The sequence below is a fragment of the Mobula birostris genome, chromosome 23 (assembly GCF_030028105.1).
Source record: "Mobula birostris isolate sMobBir1 chromosome 23, sMobBir1.hap1, whole genome shotgun sequence".
Taxonomy (NCBI): Eukaryota; Metazoa; Chordata; class Chondrichthyes; order Myliobatiformes; family Myliobatidae; genus Mobula; species Mobula birostris.
Window position 1 is genome coordinate 62,215,125 of NC_092392.1, and position 15,730 is coordinate 62,230,854.

Consider the following 15,730-nt stretch of genomic DNA (forward strand, 5'->3'; position numbering starts at 1 on the left):
CTTTTACTTGTCCATTAATTTCACACTGATTCTCCTACCATTTACCTGCACTAGGGGCAGTTTGCAATGTACAACCAATTTGACAAACTGCATGTCTTTGGGATATGGGAGGAACCAGAGCACCTGGGGAAACATGCAAACTTGACACAATGTTAGGGGTGAGCACTGAACAGGTAGTGCAGGAGCTGAAAGTCAGCAGTGCAACTTGTTGAACCACTGGGCCACCCACAAAATCCTATACATTCCAGGAGGGTTGCCATTGTAAGCCCCACAAAAATGGACTGAAATGTCTAAGCTTTATTTCCTCAAACTTAAGTGAGAATCCTCTTTTCCTAATCCAAGAGAACTGAGACCAATTATACGGTATTTAACGCTACTCCGGAAAACAGCAGCAGAGAATTAACTATAGATTTAAAACTGTTCCAACAAAAAATCTTGACTTGGCATTGTGTGTGAAGAGGAATATCAGGTTAAAAAACAGAAAATGATAGGAAGATACAGCAGGTCATGTCACTTCGGTGGGGAGATTACAACATGAAATATCCTGAACTTGAAATGTTGACCTGCTTTTTCTCGCTTTATTTGTTCTTTTCCATCTGTAGTTTATTGCTTTTCAGAGCAACACATATAAAATTGCTGGAGGAACTCAGCAGATCAGGCAGCATCTGTGGAAATGAATAAACAGTCAACATTTCAGGCCGAGACACTTTATCAGGACTATTTAGTTCTTGATTTCTCATTTCATCTATCTCAGGTTTACTAGAGCTGTTGGGAGTGGTTTAAACTAATATGGCAGGGGGATGGAAACCAGTATAATAGAGCTGAGGATAACCCAGCAGGTTCACAAGTAGATGATAGATGTAGCATGAACGTAAGGAAGGACAAGCCAATGACTGGGTACAAATGCAGACAGAGCAAAGAGTGAAATTGTACCACAGAGGCAAAATTCAAAAGGGCGAAGAATGCAGGACTGTAAGTGCTGTACTTACATGTGTGTAGCATTCAGAATAAGGTGGACGAACTCGTGGTACGGTTAGAGATTGGTCGGTATGACGTTGCGAGCATCACTGAGTCATGGCTGAAAGAAGGTCACATTTGGGAGTTTAATATCAAAGGATTATTGAAAGGACAGGCAGGAAAGCATAGGTGGTGGTGTGGTGTGGCTCTGTTGATCAGAGATGGAATTACATCTTTCAAAAGAGATAATATGGGGTCAGAGAATGTTGTATCTTTGTGAGCGGAGTTAAGAAACTGCAAAGGTAAAAAAAAATCATTATGGGAATCATATATAGGCCTCCAAATGGTAGCCAAGATGTGGGGTTGAGATTGCAAAGGGAGCTGGAAAAGGCATGTAATATGGGTAATGACACAATTGTAATGGGGGACTTCAATACACCAGGGGATTGGGAAAATCAGGTTGGTGTCAGATCGCGTGAGAGTGAATTTGTTGAATACCTGCAAGGTGGCTTCTTAGAGCAGCTTGTGCTTGAGCCTACTCAGGAAAAGGCTATCTTAGACTGGGTGTTGTGTAAAAACCCAAATCTTATCAGGGAGCTTAATGTAAAGGAACCCTGAACAGGTTGTAGTCATATTATGATTGAATTCAGACTGCAATTCAAGAGGGAGGAGCATAAGTCACGTGTATCAGTATTGCTTGTCCTGGGTATGATTCTAAACTGCAACTGGTGATGAGGCTCTGACTGGGGACTTTCAGAGCTTTGGGGAAAGTGGAGTTACCCCCTAGTCATTCACAGGGTCAGAGAATGTTGTATCTTTGTGAGTGGAGTTAAGAAACTGCAAAGGTAAAAAAACATTATGGGAATCATATATAGGCCTCCAAATCGTAGCCAAGATATGGAGTTGAGATTTCAAAGGGAGTTGGAAATGGCATGTAATATGGGTAATGACACAATTGTAATGGGGGACTTCAATATAACAATAAGTTATTTGAAATATTACAGAAAACGCTAGATCTAGATTCGAAAGACCTCCGCCTAATCAGAAATCTGTACTGGGAACAAACTGCTGCTGTAAGAATAGATAGAGAAGTGAGTCAGTTTACGGAAATCAAGAGAGGCATTAGACAAGGGTGTGTTTTCTGCCCTGAATTATTTAATGTGTACAGTGAAACAATATTACAAAAAAATAAGAGACATATTCGGAATCAAAGTTGGTGGTGAAAACATCAATAATTTCAGATATGCAGATGATGCTGTGTTAATTGCAAGTACGGAGGAAGAACTACAAAACTTAATTGATATAATTGTTGAAGAAAGTGCAAAAATGGGTCTATCTATCAATTGCAAAAAGACAGAATGTATGGTGATATTCAAAAAGAAGGAGAATCCTATCTGCAGGCTGAGAATAAACGGGGAAGACATAGAACAAGTACAGAACTTTTGCTACTTAGGAAGCTGGGTGACATCAGATGTTAGGTGCAACATGGACATCAAAAGAAGAACAGGGATGGCAAAAGACACCTTTCGAGAATGAAGAGCATACTGACCAATACTAAACTAGGCATGACAACCTGTCTCAGAGTACTGAAATGTTACGTTTATCCAATTGTGTTATATGGCTCAGAATGCTGGACAATATCTAGTAATATGAGGAAATGAATTGAAGCAGCAGAGATGTGGTTTTTGAGGAGGATGCAAAGAATATCATGGACGAAACGAATATCTAATGAGGATATCATGAACAGAGCAAAAACAAAAGGAGAAATGATGTATGAGATCATGAAAAGGCAACGTAACTTCATTGGACATGTGATTAGGAAAGAAGAGTTAGAATCACGGTAATTATGGGAAAGATTACCAAGGAAGAAAGGATACCAATGAATTGATCCACTTGACCCGAAACAGGATTGTGTGGGCCATGGCAGTCAAAGCTCAAACTAGGCAGGGCACCTGATGATGATGATGATGATCAGTATTGCAATAGAATAAAGGGAATTATAGAGGCATGAGAGAGGAGCTTGCCCAGGTGAATTGGAGGTGGATACTGGAGGAGATAATGGCAGAGCAGAGAGGCTCTGGGAGGAGTTCTCAAGGCACAGCACAAAAGAAGTTCTCAAATTGCAGGGGTAGGTAACCGTGGCTGACAGGGGAAGTTAAGGACTGCATAAAAGCCAAGGAAAGGCCAAATAATGTAGCAGAAGGGAGTGGGAAGTTGGATGATTGGGAAGCTTTTAAAATCCAACAAATGGCAATGAAAAGAGCTATAAGAAGGGAAAAGATGAAATATGAGGGCATACTAGCCAATAATATAAAGCAGGATACTAGGTTACTATGTTTTTTTCAGTTATATAGAGAGTAAAAGGGAGGTGAGAGTTGATATTGGATCTCTGGAAAATGATGCTGGTGAAGTAGTAATGGGGGACAAAGAAATGGCAGATGAACTTAAGAGGTATTTTGCATCAGTCTTCACTGTGGAAGCCACTAGTCGTGTGCCAGAGGCCCATTACTGTCAGGGAGCAGGAATGAGTACTATTGCTATTACAAAGGAAAAAGGCCCCAGGCAAACTGAAAGGTCTTAAGGTGGATAAGTTACCTGAACCAAATGGTCTACATCCCAGAGTCCTGAGAGAGTTGCCGAAGAGGTAACAGATGCATTGGTCATGATCTTTCAAGAGTCATTTGATTCTGGCATGGTCCCAGAGGACTAGAAGATTGCAAATGCCACATCCACTCTTTAAAAAGGGAGGAAGGCAAAAGAAAGGAAATTATAGGCCAGTTAGCCTAACTTCAGTGGTTAGGAAAATGTTGGAGTCTATAATTAAGTTTGAGGTTTCGGGGTACTCGGAGACTAATGATAAAAGGAGGATATGTGGAATGCTCTGCCCCAGAAGGCAGTGGAGGCCAAGTCTCTGGATGCTTTCAAGAAAGAGGTGGATGGAGCTCTTAAATATAGCGGAATCAAAGGTTATGGGGAAAAGCCAGGAACTGGATACTGATTGTGGATGATCAGCCATGATCACAGTGAATGGCAGTGCTGGCTTGAAGGGCCGAATGGCCTACTCCTGCACCTGTTGTCTATTGTCTATTGTCTAAAATAAGTTAAAGTCAGCATGGTTTCTGTAAAGGGAAATTTTGTCTGACAAATCTGTTATAATTCTCCAAGGAGGTAACAAGCAGGGTGGACAAAGGAGAGGCAGTGGATGTCAGTTACTTTGATTTTCAGAAGGCATTTGATAAAGTGCCACACATGAGACTCCTTAACAGGATAAAATCCTATGGCATTGCAGGAAAGATACTGGTATGGATAGAGGAATGGCTCACAGGCAGGAGGCAGGGAGTGAGAATAAAGGGGGCCTTTTCTGCTCGGCTGCCAGTGACTAGTGGTGTTCCTCAGGGGTCAGTATTGGGACTGCTACTTTTCACATTGTTTGTCAGTGATTTGGATAATGGAATTGATGACTTTATGGCAAGGTTTGCAAATAATATGAAGATAGGTAGAGGGGTAGAGAGCAATGTGATTGCAGCTGGACTTAGACAAATGTGCATTTAAAGGAACAACAGTGTGGACTATTATCAAAATGGGGAGAAGGTTTAAATATCAGAGGTGCAGAGAGTTAGGTGTCCTTATGCAAGACTCCCACAAGGTTAATTTACAGGTTGAGTCTGTGGTAAAGAAGGCAAATGCAATGGAAATCAGATGTACTTTATACTTTATTATCGCCAAACAATTGATACTAGAACATACGATCATCACAGCGATATTTGATTCTGCGCTTCATGCTCCCTGGAGTACAAATCGGAGTAAACAATAAAAATTTAAATTATAAATCATAAATAGAAAATAGAAAAGGGAAAGTAAGGTAGTGCAAAAAAACCGAGAGGCAGGTCCGGATATTTGGAGGGTACGGCCCAGATCCTGGTCAGGATCCGTTCAGCCGTCTTATCACAGTTGGAAAGAAGCTGTTCCCAAATCTAGCCGTATGAGTCTTCAAGCTCCTGAGCCTTCTCCCGGAGGGAAGAGGGACGAAAAGTGTGTTGGCTGGGTGGGTCGTGTCCTTGATTATCCTGGTAGCACTGCTCCAACAGCATGTGGTGTAAAGTGAGTCCAAGGACAGAAGATTGGTTTGTGTGATGTGCTGGGCTGTGTTCACGATCTTCTGCAGCTTCTTCCGGTCTTGGACAGGACAACTTCCATACCAGGTTGTGATGCACCCTAGAAGAATGCTTTCTACGGTGCATCTATAAATTTAGTGAGGGTTTTAGGGGACAGGCCAAATCATCGGGCGGAGTGACAGGGGAGGCTCCGCTGCCACTTCCAGCTGCCAGGGGCCCAGGCTGTCAATTGTAGCCAACACTTAATCCCAGAGGGCTGGGCTCCTGGCTGAAACAAGTCCGTGAGCTGAGTCACGGTTGCGGAGGCCTCCACTCCAGCCGAGCCTTGGGCTCGATTTCCGAGGTCGGTGGCGGAGGCGTCACTTCCGGCAGCTGTAGATGTCCACCAACGGAGCTTTACGGTGGTTACTCTGGGGATGTATCTGGGGCACTTTGAGGTCTCCGACGTCACTTCTGTGTGGTTGTCTGCTCCGGAGAGGTGCTGGTCGGAATGGGCCGCGTCTCAAGCTCTCCGGCACCGTAGCAGGCCGCGGGTCTCCGGTAACGTGGTGGGCCTTGGAGCAGGCCTCGCTGGCTGGGTCCAGGTGCGGTCCGGAGTTCTGGCGCGTTGATCTCTAACTGGGTCAGTAGCTTTGCCAGGGTGTTGTTGATCTTGCTAGATGTAGCAAATTGGAGGTTTAGAAGGGTTTCTCGAGTATAGGATAGCGTAGAGGGCAGTTTGCTCGGGAGAGCACGCACAGAGTAGCCAGATACCGGCGCCATCTTGATTTGCTGGCATTTATTTCAAGGGGAATAGAATATAGAAGCAATGAGATAATGCTGAGCATTTATAAGACACTAGTCAGGCTGCACTTGGAGTATTGTCAACAGTTTTGGGCTCATTATCTCAGAAACGATGTGTTGTCATTGGAGAGAATCCAGAGGAGGTTCATGAGGATGATTCCAGGAATGAAGGGGTTAACATATGAGGAGTGTTTGGCAGCTTTGAGCCTGTACTCATGGGAATTTAGAAGAATGCGTGGGAATCTTATTGAAACCTACCAAATGTTGAAAGGACTAGATAGGGTGGATGTGGAGAGGATGTTTCCTATGGTGGGGGTATCCAGAACTAGAGGGCACAGCCTCAAAATTGCAGATTGACCTTTTAGAGCAAAAGTAAGAAGGAATGTTTTTAGCCAGAGAGTAGGAATCTGTGGAATGCTGTGCCATAGACTTCAGTGGAGGCCAAGTCCATGGGTATATTTAAGGCAGAAGTTGGTCAGGGCATCAAAGGATACAGCGGGAAGGTAGGTGCACGGGGTTGAGTGGGATCTGGGATCAACCATGATGGAATGGTGGAACAGACTCAATAGGCTGAATGGCCCAATTCTGCTCCTATGTTTTATGGTCTCACCTCTGTTTTTCTCCCCCTCCAAATTTGTGAAACAGTGTTTCTCCCACCATCCAGTTTGTTGTTCCTTCGCTCTCTCCTTCGCCTTCCCCAGACTCTTCTTTCTTGCTACTTCCCCTTGTTTACAGTTTCCACCCTCTCCCTAACTCTTTCCTTTGCACCTTCACTAGTTTGCACTGCTTCTTCCCTTTCCCTCCTTCCCTCCCTTGCTTGTATGAGTTTCCCTGTCTTCCTCCACTGTAGGATGCTTCTTTATCCTTAAAAGGATTTTATTCCTCTCAATTGATTCTTAATCAAGATTGTGTTTTTCTGTCTCTCTTTAATTTGTAGTATAATTTTTCACCCTCCTTCCATAGCTCCCTCAGGATTTGTGTTCCCATGTAATTTCCAGGCTTACATTTGCAAATACACGGGATGTGCAGGACAGCAAGTTACTGGAAACATGAGTATTTAGCAGCAAGTAACATTCCTCCTCGGTTGTCAGGAGCAGCACTTTGGTGACCAGCCAACACTACCACTTGTTGGTTTTGGCATGCTAATGTTTAATTGCCTACTATGGGACAAAAAATATTTTGCAGGCACGCTTTCAGATGTTGGTCTCAAGCAATTGATATGGCCTTGAATGTGACTGACTTTATAAATAACTGGCAAGACATGGAAAGCAGCAGCATTTCATTTAAGCATTCCAAAGATTTTAGTGAAGCCCTGCTCTCTCGAGCTGGTGTCTGGGGCTGTCTACTGGCTGGAGTCTTAACTGCAAAAATAGCTCAGTAAGTATGGCAAGCTAACAGGTATTACATTCGTTTCTATAGTAAGTAAGAAACCAAAAGTTATTCCTCCTTCTTGTTGTGTTTGTCAAAATTAAATTTGCAAAGTTGCACACAGCAAATGTATGTCACAGAGAAGACGAGGAATTTAAACAGGAGAGTATTTTGCTCCTTAATAAAGAGAAGAAAAGATAAAGATGTTTAAACATTAGCTTTGTTTGTTACTTGTATGCACATTGAAATATATAATGAAATACGTCATTCTTATCACTGAGGATTGTTCTGGGCAGCCTGCAAGTGTTGCCGCACTTCCGGTGCCAACATAGCGTGCCAACAGCTCACTAACTCTAAACATGCATCTTTAGAATGTGGGAGGGAACTGAAACACCAAGAGGAAACCTATACAGTCACAGGCAGAACATACAAAGTTGTTACAGACAGTGGTAGAATTGAACCTGTAATAGTGTTACGCTAACCACTAAGCTACCGTGCCACCCCGATATTTTTGTTGAGAGAAAAAGAGGTGAATGCAGTGACATCAACATGGAGATGTACATTTATTTGATTAACCAACCTTGGAAGGTGTTCTTCCATTTTAAAGTTTGGTTTTGATACATTGTCCTAATATTTATTTTGCCTTTTTTAATTCCTGCATGGAGTATGCATGGTGATGAAACACTTTCTTGAATAATTATAGACAATAGTAGAGCATTAAAGTCATTCAGCACAAAGCAGGCCTTCGGCCCACCTTTAAAATATGGTTGAAAATGGAACACCCAGAGGAAACTTGTTGTTTACTCCACAAACACAGCACCAGAAGTCAGGATTAAACTCTTGTCACTGCAGCTACAACATTGTACTCCTGTAACGTTTATTCTCACAGTTCATTTTGGTAGGATCTTAACCAACTTTTAATGAGAAAATTTTCAGTCAGGATAGTTTGTTAATGGAACTTGGAGACAGTGCTGTTTGCATAAGACTGCTTCCCTGGGGGTGGGGTAGGTACTGAGAGGCTGAATTGTGCTGTTTAAGAAGCCTATAAGATCTGCTGTAGTGCTTGTTTTAATTGTACAGACTGTGGCAATGGTATGGCAACAGTGGAAGGTGCTAGATTGGATGCCTAATAAATTAATTGCTTTAGCTTGGATGTTGTTTCAGCAAATGGAGAGCATTCCAGTATTTGAATATGCCTTGTAGATGTAACGGCTTTGAGGAAGTGACTGCAGAATAGCCAGCCTTGAGCCATCTCTTGTATGGTTGTTGCAGTTAAGTCATTGGCCAATGATCAGGATATTCATTGTGGAATATTTGCCACTAAACATCAGTAACATGTGCTGTGGGCTGCAGGCTGGGGGCTGTGTATGAATGTTGGGACTGTGCTTTGCACCTTGGCCCCAGATGAAAGCTGTTTCATTTGGCTGTATTCACGTGTATGGTTGAATGATAGTTAAACTTGACAATCTCTTCCCTAATCATTGCCTGGCATAGGGCACTATGGTAACGTAGCGGTTGGCATGACACCATTTGGAGTTCAATTCCAGTGCCTCCTGAAAGGAGTTTTTTTGATGTTCTGCCATGAGTACATTGGTTTCCTCTAGGTGCTCCAGTTCCCTCCCAGTATGTTATTTGGTCATTGTAAATTGGTAAAGGGGTTGAGGGTTACCCAAAGTTGCATGTGCACTAACCCTGTCTACCATCCTCCTGTGAGGAGCATTGTTGAAAGCCTTCAAAGAATCCAAATGCACTGCATCCAGTCATCAACTCTCCAATGATGTGAGTTCCCTTTCTTAAATCCAAATTGACTCTAATCAAATTTATTAATACTTTCTTGAATTCAACCCTTCATGAAAGAAAGTTTCTGCCATTGTCTTGACTGCCATTATCAGGCTGGTAGGATTGTAGTTCTTTCTTTTCTTTTTCTCTACATGTACTGTCTTGAAAGTAAATTTTTCGTATTGACTTCTGTATAGCTACTGGTTGAATGAATTTGAATGATGAACACAGGTATAACTCTTTTCACATGTTTATAAATACAAAGGAACATATTTATATAAATAAAAAAACTTAAATTAAATTCACTTACTCCCTGTACCTTTATTTGTATTTCACTCCGTTTGCCATAACCATGTCTTTTGTTAAGTAATAACTTGTTCTTGTGATTTAGGTTTATTACGTTATCGGACTTCAAATTCAAAATCAATTGCTGTATCTTATCAAGCTTTTTCTTTAAGGTAAATTATGATTATATGCCCTTCTATGTACCTGCAATCAGGACTGTAATATTGTTGACGTCACAGAGACAGTGGTTGAAAAATGAGTGGGCCTAGCAATTCTGTATCCCAGAATATAGAACTTTCAAGTGAGACAATGGAAGATGTAAAAGAGAAGTTCAAAAGTCAAAACCAAAGTAAATTTATTATCAAAGTGTACATATGTCACCATATACAGCTCTAAGATTCAATTTCTTGCAGGCACCCTCCACAAATCCATAATAGATGGACTAGTGAAGTTAACCCCTTTGGTTCAGGAGCCTGATGGTTGAGGGGTAGTAATTATTCCTGAACCTGGTGGTGTGGGTTCTGAGGTTCCTGTACCCTCTTCCTGGTGGCAGCAGCAAGAAGAGAGTATGTCCTTGTTTTGGGGGTCCCTGATGATGGATGCTGTTTTCCTGAAACAATGTTTTGTGTAAATGTGCTCAACGGTGGATGGGCTTTACCTGTGATGGATTGGGCCCTTTCCACCAATTTCTGTAGGATTTTCTGTTGAAGAGCACTGGTGTGATGCAGTCAGTCAAAATACTGTCCACTACATATCTATAGAAGTTGTCGATGTTTTAGATGTCATTGCGAATCTTCACAAACCCCAGGAAGCAGAAGCATGGCACTCATGAGCTGGGCCCAGGACAGGTCCTCGGAGATAGTGACACACAGGAGTTTAAAGTTGCTGACCCTCTCCACCTCTGATCCTCCTCCAATGAAGACTGGCTCGTGGACCTCTGGTTTCCTCCTCCTGAAGTCAATAATCAGCTCCTTGGTCTTGCTAACATTGAGTAAGATATTGAGTTGTTGTTACGGCGCTGATCAGACAGCTTTATCATCTCCCTCATATATACTGATTCGTCAGCACCTTGATACAGTCCACAATGGTGGTGTCGTCAGAAAACTTGAATATGGCGTTGGAGCTGTGCTTGGCCACACAGTCATACGTGTAAAGCGAGTAGAGCAGGGGCTAATCACACAGCTTGCGGTGCACTTGTGTGATGGAGACCATGGAGGAGATGTTGTTGCCAATCTTAACTGACTGTGGTCTACAAGTGAGGAAATCAAGGATCCAGTTGCACAAAGAGGTATTAAGGCCAAGGTCTTGAACCTTATTGATAAGGTTTGAAGGCTGTTAGTGTTGAATATCAGCAAGACCAAGGGGCTGATTATTGATTTCAGGAGGAGGAAACCGAAGGCCCATGAGCCAGCCCTTATTGGGAAATTAGAGGTGGAGAGGTCAACAACTTTAAATTCCTCAGTGTTATCATTTCAAAGGATCTTCTCTGGTTCCAGCATGTAACTGCCATTACAAAGAAAGCACGGTAGAAGTTTGCAAAGATTCACCATGTCATCTAAAACTTTGACACACTTCCATACTTGTGTGGTGGAGAGTATATTGAATGATTGCATTACAGTCTGATATGGAAACACCAATGCCCTTGAATGGAAAGGCCTACAAAAGTTAGTGGATACAGCCTAGTTCATCACCGATAAAGCCCTCCCTGCCACTGAGCACACCTACATGGAGCGCTGTTTCAGAAAAGCAGCATCCGTCATCAAGGATAGCAAATGCAGAGAACTCTAGATGTTAGGGGATATCTAGGGTTACTTAAAGAGAAAAAGGGGAAGCACATGGTAGGTATGGAGAACTAAAGACAAAGGAGGCTTGTCAAGAGTATGTAAAGTTTAGTGAGATGCTTAAAGATGAAATTGGGAAGGCAAAGAGGAAGGTAAATCTTAAGGCATTTTATAAGTATATTCATGGTAAAAGACTTAACCAGGGAAAGAGTGTGGTCTATTATGGACAAAAGTGGCAAGCTGTGTGTGGAGCAAGAAGGTTTCACTGAGGTCCTAGGTGAATTATTTTCATCAGTATTCACAAAGCAAACAAGTGAACAGACTTTGTTGTTGGAGGGTCCAGCAAAAGTGAAGGTGAAAGTCTGTTGCAAGTCTCCATAAATAAAGAGGAGGTACTTGATGCCTTAACAAGGCTTTATATGAATAAATCCTCAGTGCGAGTTGAGATTTATCCCAGGCTGCTGTGGGAGGCAAGGTATCAGCGTGGCTCTGGCTGAGATCTTTAAATCCCCGCTGACCACACATGAGAAACCAGATGACTGAAGGGTAACAAAAGTGGTCCCTCTTCCGAAGAAAGGCAGCAGGAAAAACTGTAGTTGGTATAGACCTGTGAGCCCAACATCTGTTTTAAGGAAGTTATTGAAAATACTGAGGGTCAAAATTAGTGATCATTTGGAAAGGCAGGGATTGATCAGAGATGGCCAATGTAGGTTTGTTTTATATGGACTTCAGTAGATCCTTTGACAGTCACATGGGAGACTGATCCAAGATGTTTGATCCCTGTGTGAACCATTGCAGGTTCGCAAATTTGCTCCAAGTGGGCTTGGAAATAGATAATAGAGAATGATGGTGATTATTGTTATGATTATATGCCTGTGACTAAAGGTGTTCCATAGGATCTGTGTTGCGACTCTTGCTGTTTGAAATACACATGCTCAGTTGCAATATAGATGTAGGAGATGTGATAGTAAGTTCACACTTGACACAAAAATTGGTAGAGTTATTGATAGTATAGAGAGTAGTGAGTCTATGTGGTGAAATCTTAGTAAAATTGGCTGAGAAGTGGCTCATGAAGTTTAACCCTGATAAATCAGAGGAGATGGTTTTTGGGAGTACTGATGAGGCTAGGACATACACAATGGTCGGTTCCTATCGAGTACTGAAGAGCAGAGAGACTTTGAAGTACAACTCCAAAGTAGCTTGTTGGTTGCAAATGTGGACAGATAATATGGTTAAGAATGCATATGGGATACTGGTCTTCACTAGTTGGGACACTAAATCCAAGAACAAGGAGATTATGCTCCAAACTTATAGAATCATGGTCAAACTTGTTCTGGACGTACTGTGTGCAGTTCTGGTCAGCATACTATTGGAAAGATGTGATGGGCTGGAGAGGGTGCAGAGAAGATTCACCAGGGTGTTGACTGGGATGGACTGTTCAGTTATGAGGAAAGATCGGAGAAGGTAGGTCTACATTACCTGGAGCAGAGCAAGTTAAGAGGAGATGTAACTGAGGCATTTAAAATATGAGGTATATATTGTAGATATGGTACACGACTGGAGATTCTTTCCTATATCAGAGATGATAAAACCGGAGGACACAGTATTAGGATAAGGAGGAAAAGATTTAGACGGGATTTGAGAGGAATCTGCTTCACCCAGAAAGTCATGAGTTCCTGGAACATATTGCCTGAGAGAGTGGTAGAAGCAGAATTGCTGACAACAAATAGAAAATGTGTAGATAAGCACTAAAATTGCCTTGGCATATAGGCTATGGAGCAAGTGCTGGATGTTGGGATTAATATGGAAGGGTGTCTACTAGTCACCTTGGCTTGATTACATACATTATTACTCTATGGCAATGCAGCATTTCACTAGGGATGTAAAAGACCAGTAGCTCCACAATATTAATCAGAGAGGCCATTGATGTACTGTGGTTAGATATCCCAGAAATAAGGCCATAATGTGAAGTTTAGAAACAAAAAGGGGGCAGGCACTTTCCTGGAGGTACACTGGAGACCTCCAAATAGTCAGTAGGAGGTACAGGAGCAGGATGCAACCATTGTTAGCAAAATCTCAGATGGAGACAAGAGGACATACAGGAGCGAAATATACCAATTAGTCGCAGCAACGTTGCCCTCAACAATGGTAAGACCAAAGAGGTGATTATGGACTTTAGAAAGGGTAGCACGAGGGAACACAAACAAATCCTCATAAATGGAGTAGGAGACGAGAGAGGGCAATTTCAAATCCCTGGGTGTCAAGATCTCTGTGGATCTAATCTGGTCCCAACACATCAATGCAGATATAAAGAAGGTAAGGCAGTGACTGTATTTTGTTAGGAGTTTGAGGAGATTAAGTTTGTCACTTAAAACACTCGAAAACTTCTATAGATGTACCGTGGAAAGCATTTTAACAGGCTGCATCACTGTCTGGTATGTTGGGAGGGGGGGATGGGGGTGGGGTTGCTACAGCACAGGATCAAAAGAAGCTACAGAAAGTTGTATACTTAGTCAACTCCATCTTGGGTACTAGCCTCCATAGTATTCAAGACGTCTTCAAGGAGCGGTGCCTCAGAAAGGTGGCGTTCATTATTAAAGATCACCATAATCCAGGATATGCCCATGCCCTCTTCCCATTGTTACTCAAACAACAGGAATTCTGCAGATGCTGGAAATTCAAGCAACACACATAAAAGTTGCTGGTGAACGCAGCAGGCCAGGCAGCATCTCTAGGAAGAGGTACAGTCGACGTTTCAGGCCGAGACCCTTCGTCAGGACTAACTGAAGGAAGAGTGAGTAAGGGATTTGAAAGTTGGAGGGGGAGGGGGAGATCAAAAATGATAGGAGAAGACAGGAGGGGGAGGGATGGAGCCAAGAGCTGGACAGGTGATAGGCAAAAGGGATACGAGAGGATCCCCTCCTGTCTTCTCCTATCATTTTGGATCTCCCCCTCCCCCTCCAACTTTCAAATCCCTTACTCACTCTTCCTTCAGTTAGTCCTGACGAAGGGTCTTGGCCTGAAACGTCGACTGCACCTCTTCCTAGAGATGCTGCCTGGCCTGCTGCGTTCACCAGCAACTTTTATGTGTGTTCCCATTGTTACTGTCAGGAAGGAGGTACTGAAGCCCACAGGCAGACACTCAACAGCTTCTTCCCCTCTGCCTTCTGATTCCCAATAACACTACCTCACATTTTTATTACTTCTGTTTTTGCACTGTTTTTAATTGAACTATTTGATGTACAGATATATACTTACTGTATTTGATTTACTTATTTTTGCTATATTATCATGCCATACTGCTGCTGCTAAGTTAACAAATTTCATGAAACCTGGTTCTGATTCTGATGTGTAGGCACATCACAAAAATGTGAAAATATTGGTGTAATAGTGGTTCCACAATTGCCTAGGTATGAAATGAGGGTGAGTTTTTATCCTACATCCAGAAGCGTTTTATGAAATAGACCATAAATAGTTCCATTTGAGTTGTACTAAACAACCTTTGGGATTGTAATTGGCAAGTGGTTGTAGCATCAGTGGTACCTTGAGATGGCAAACTGTGGATTGGAAAGTCGTTATAGAGAAAGATGGATATAGACCGGAAATTAAGCTCCTGAAATGGAGGAAGACTGATTTCAATATGATAGAACAAGGAAATAGGAATTGTGCTGCATGAACAGCTTGCAGCGAAGTCTATGCGTGGTCAGAGAGATTTATTCAAAAGCGAAATAGTGAGAATTCAACCCAATGTATGTTTATGAAAGTGGAAGGTAAGACTAGCAAATCAAAGGAACCCTCCATGTCAGGGGGTAGGCTAATCGCCAACATCATTGGAGACACTGACAGCTGCCTTAATCACACTTCCTCCCATCCTGCCTCCTGTAAGTTCATGAATCCATCTCCCTGTTCCTCCATCTCCTTCATATTTGCTCTGATAATGACATATTCTGTGCAGGTGTCTTCCTTAACTAAGGACAGAGTCAATAGTCGCATCATGTATATTTTCCTTACCTTTGCTCTTGCCCCTTCTCTTCCTAAGTAGAGCAAGAACCTTACCTTTCACTCCTTCAGTCTCCACATTCAATCGATCATCCTTTGCAGTTTCCATCCAGATTCTGCCACTACACAATCTTGAATCTTGAATCTTGAGAGACATATTCCTCTCTCCTTCTCTTTCAGCACTGGTCAAGAAGGTTCAGTCATTCAGTATACAGGATGAGGTGGTAGATTGGATTAAACATTGGCTTTGTGGGAGAAGCTGCAGAGTGGTAGTAGAGAGTTGTCTGTCTGACTGGAGGCCTGTGACTAGTGGTGTGCCACAGGGATCCATGCTGGTTCCTTTATTGTTTGTCATTATATCAATGATGATAATGTGGTTAACTGGATCAACAAATTTGTGGATGACACCAAGATTGGGAGTGTAGTGGACAGTGAGGAAGGCTATTGTGGCTTGCAGAGGGATCTGCATCAGCTGGAAAAATAGGATGAAAAATGGCAGACAAATGTGAGGTTTTGCACTTTGGTAGGATCAACCAGTGTAGGTCTTACACAATGAATGGCTGGGCATTGAGGAGTATAGTAGAACAAAGGGATCTGGGAATACATGTCCATATTTCATTGAAAGTGGTGTCACAGGTAGATAGGGCCGTAAAGAAAGCTTTT

At 42.5% G+C, this 15,730-nt stretch overlaps 1 protein-coding gene across 13 annotated transcripts in view; it reads left to right on the forward strand.

Moving 5' to 3' along the window:
* cfap54 (cilia and flagella associated protein 54) overlaps positions 1 to 15,730 on the forward strand; it is a 482,407-nt gene that overhangs the window by 256,999 nt on the left and 209,678 nt on the right. For 12 of the 13 annotated variants that reach the window (XM_072241335.1, XM_072241340.1, XM_072241339.1 and 9 more), the window contains 2 exons: positions 7,041 to 7,232; positions 9,394 to 9,460. In XM_072241335.1, the coding sequence (XP_072097436.1) occupies positions 7,041 to 7,232; positions 9,394 to 9,460 (259 nt within the window). The remainder of the gene's footprint in view (positions 1 to 7,040; positions 7,233 to 9,393; positions 9,461 to 15,730) is intronic. The other variant, XM_072241344.1, reaches the window with a different exon arrangement.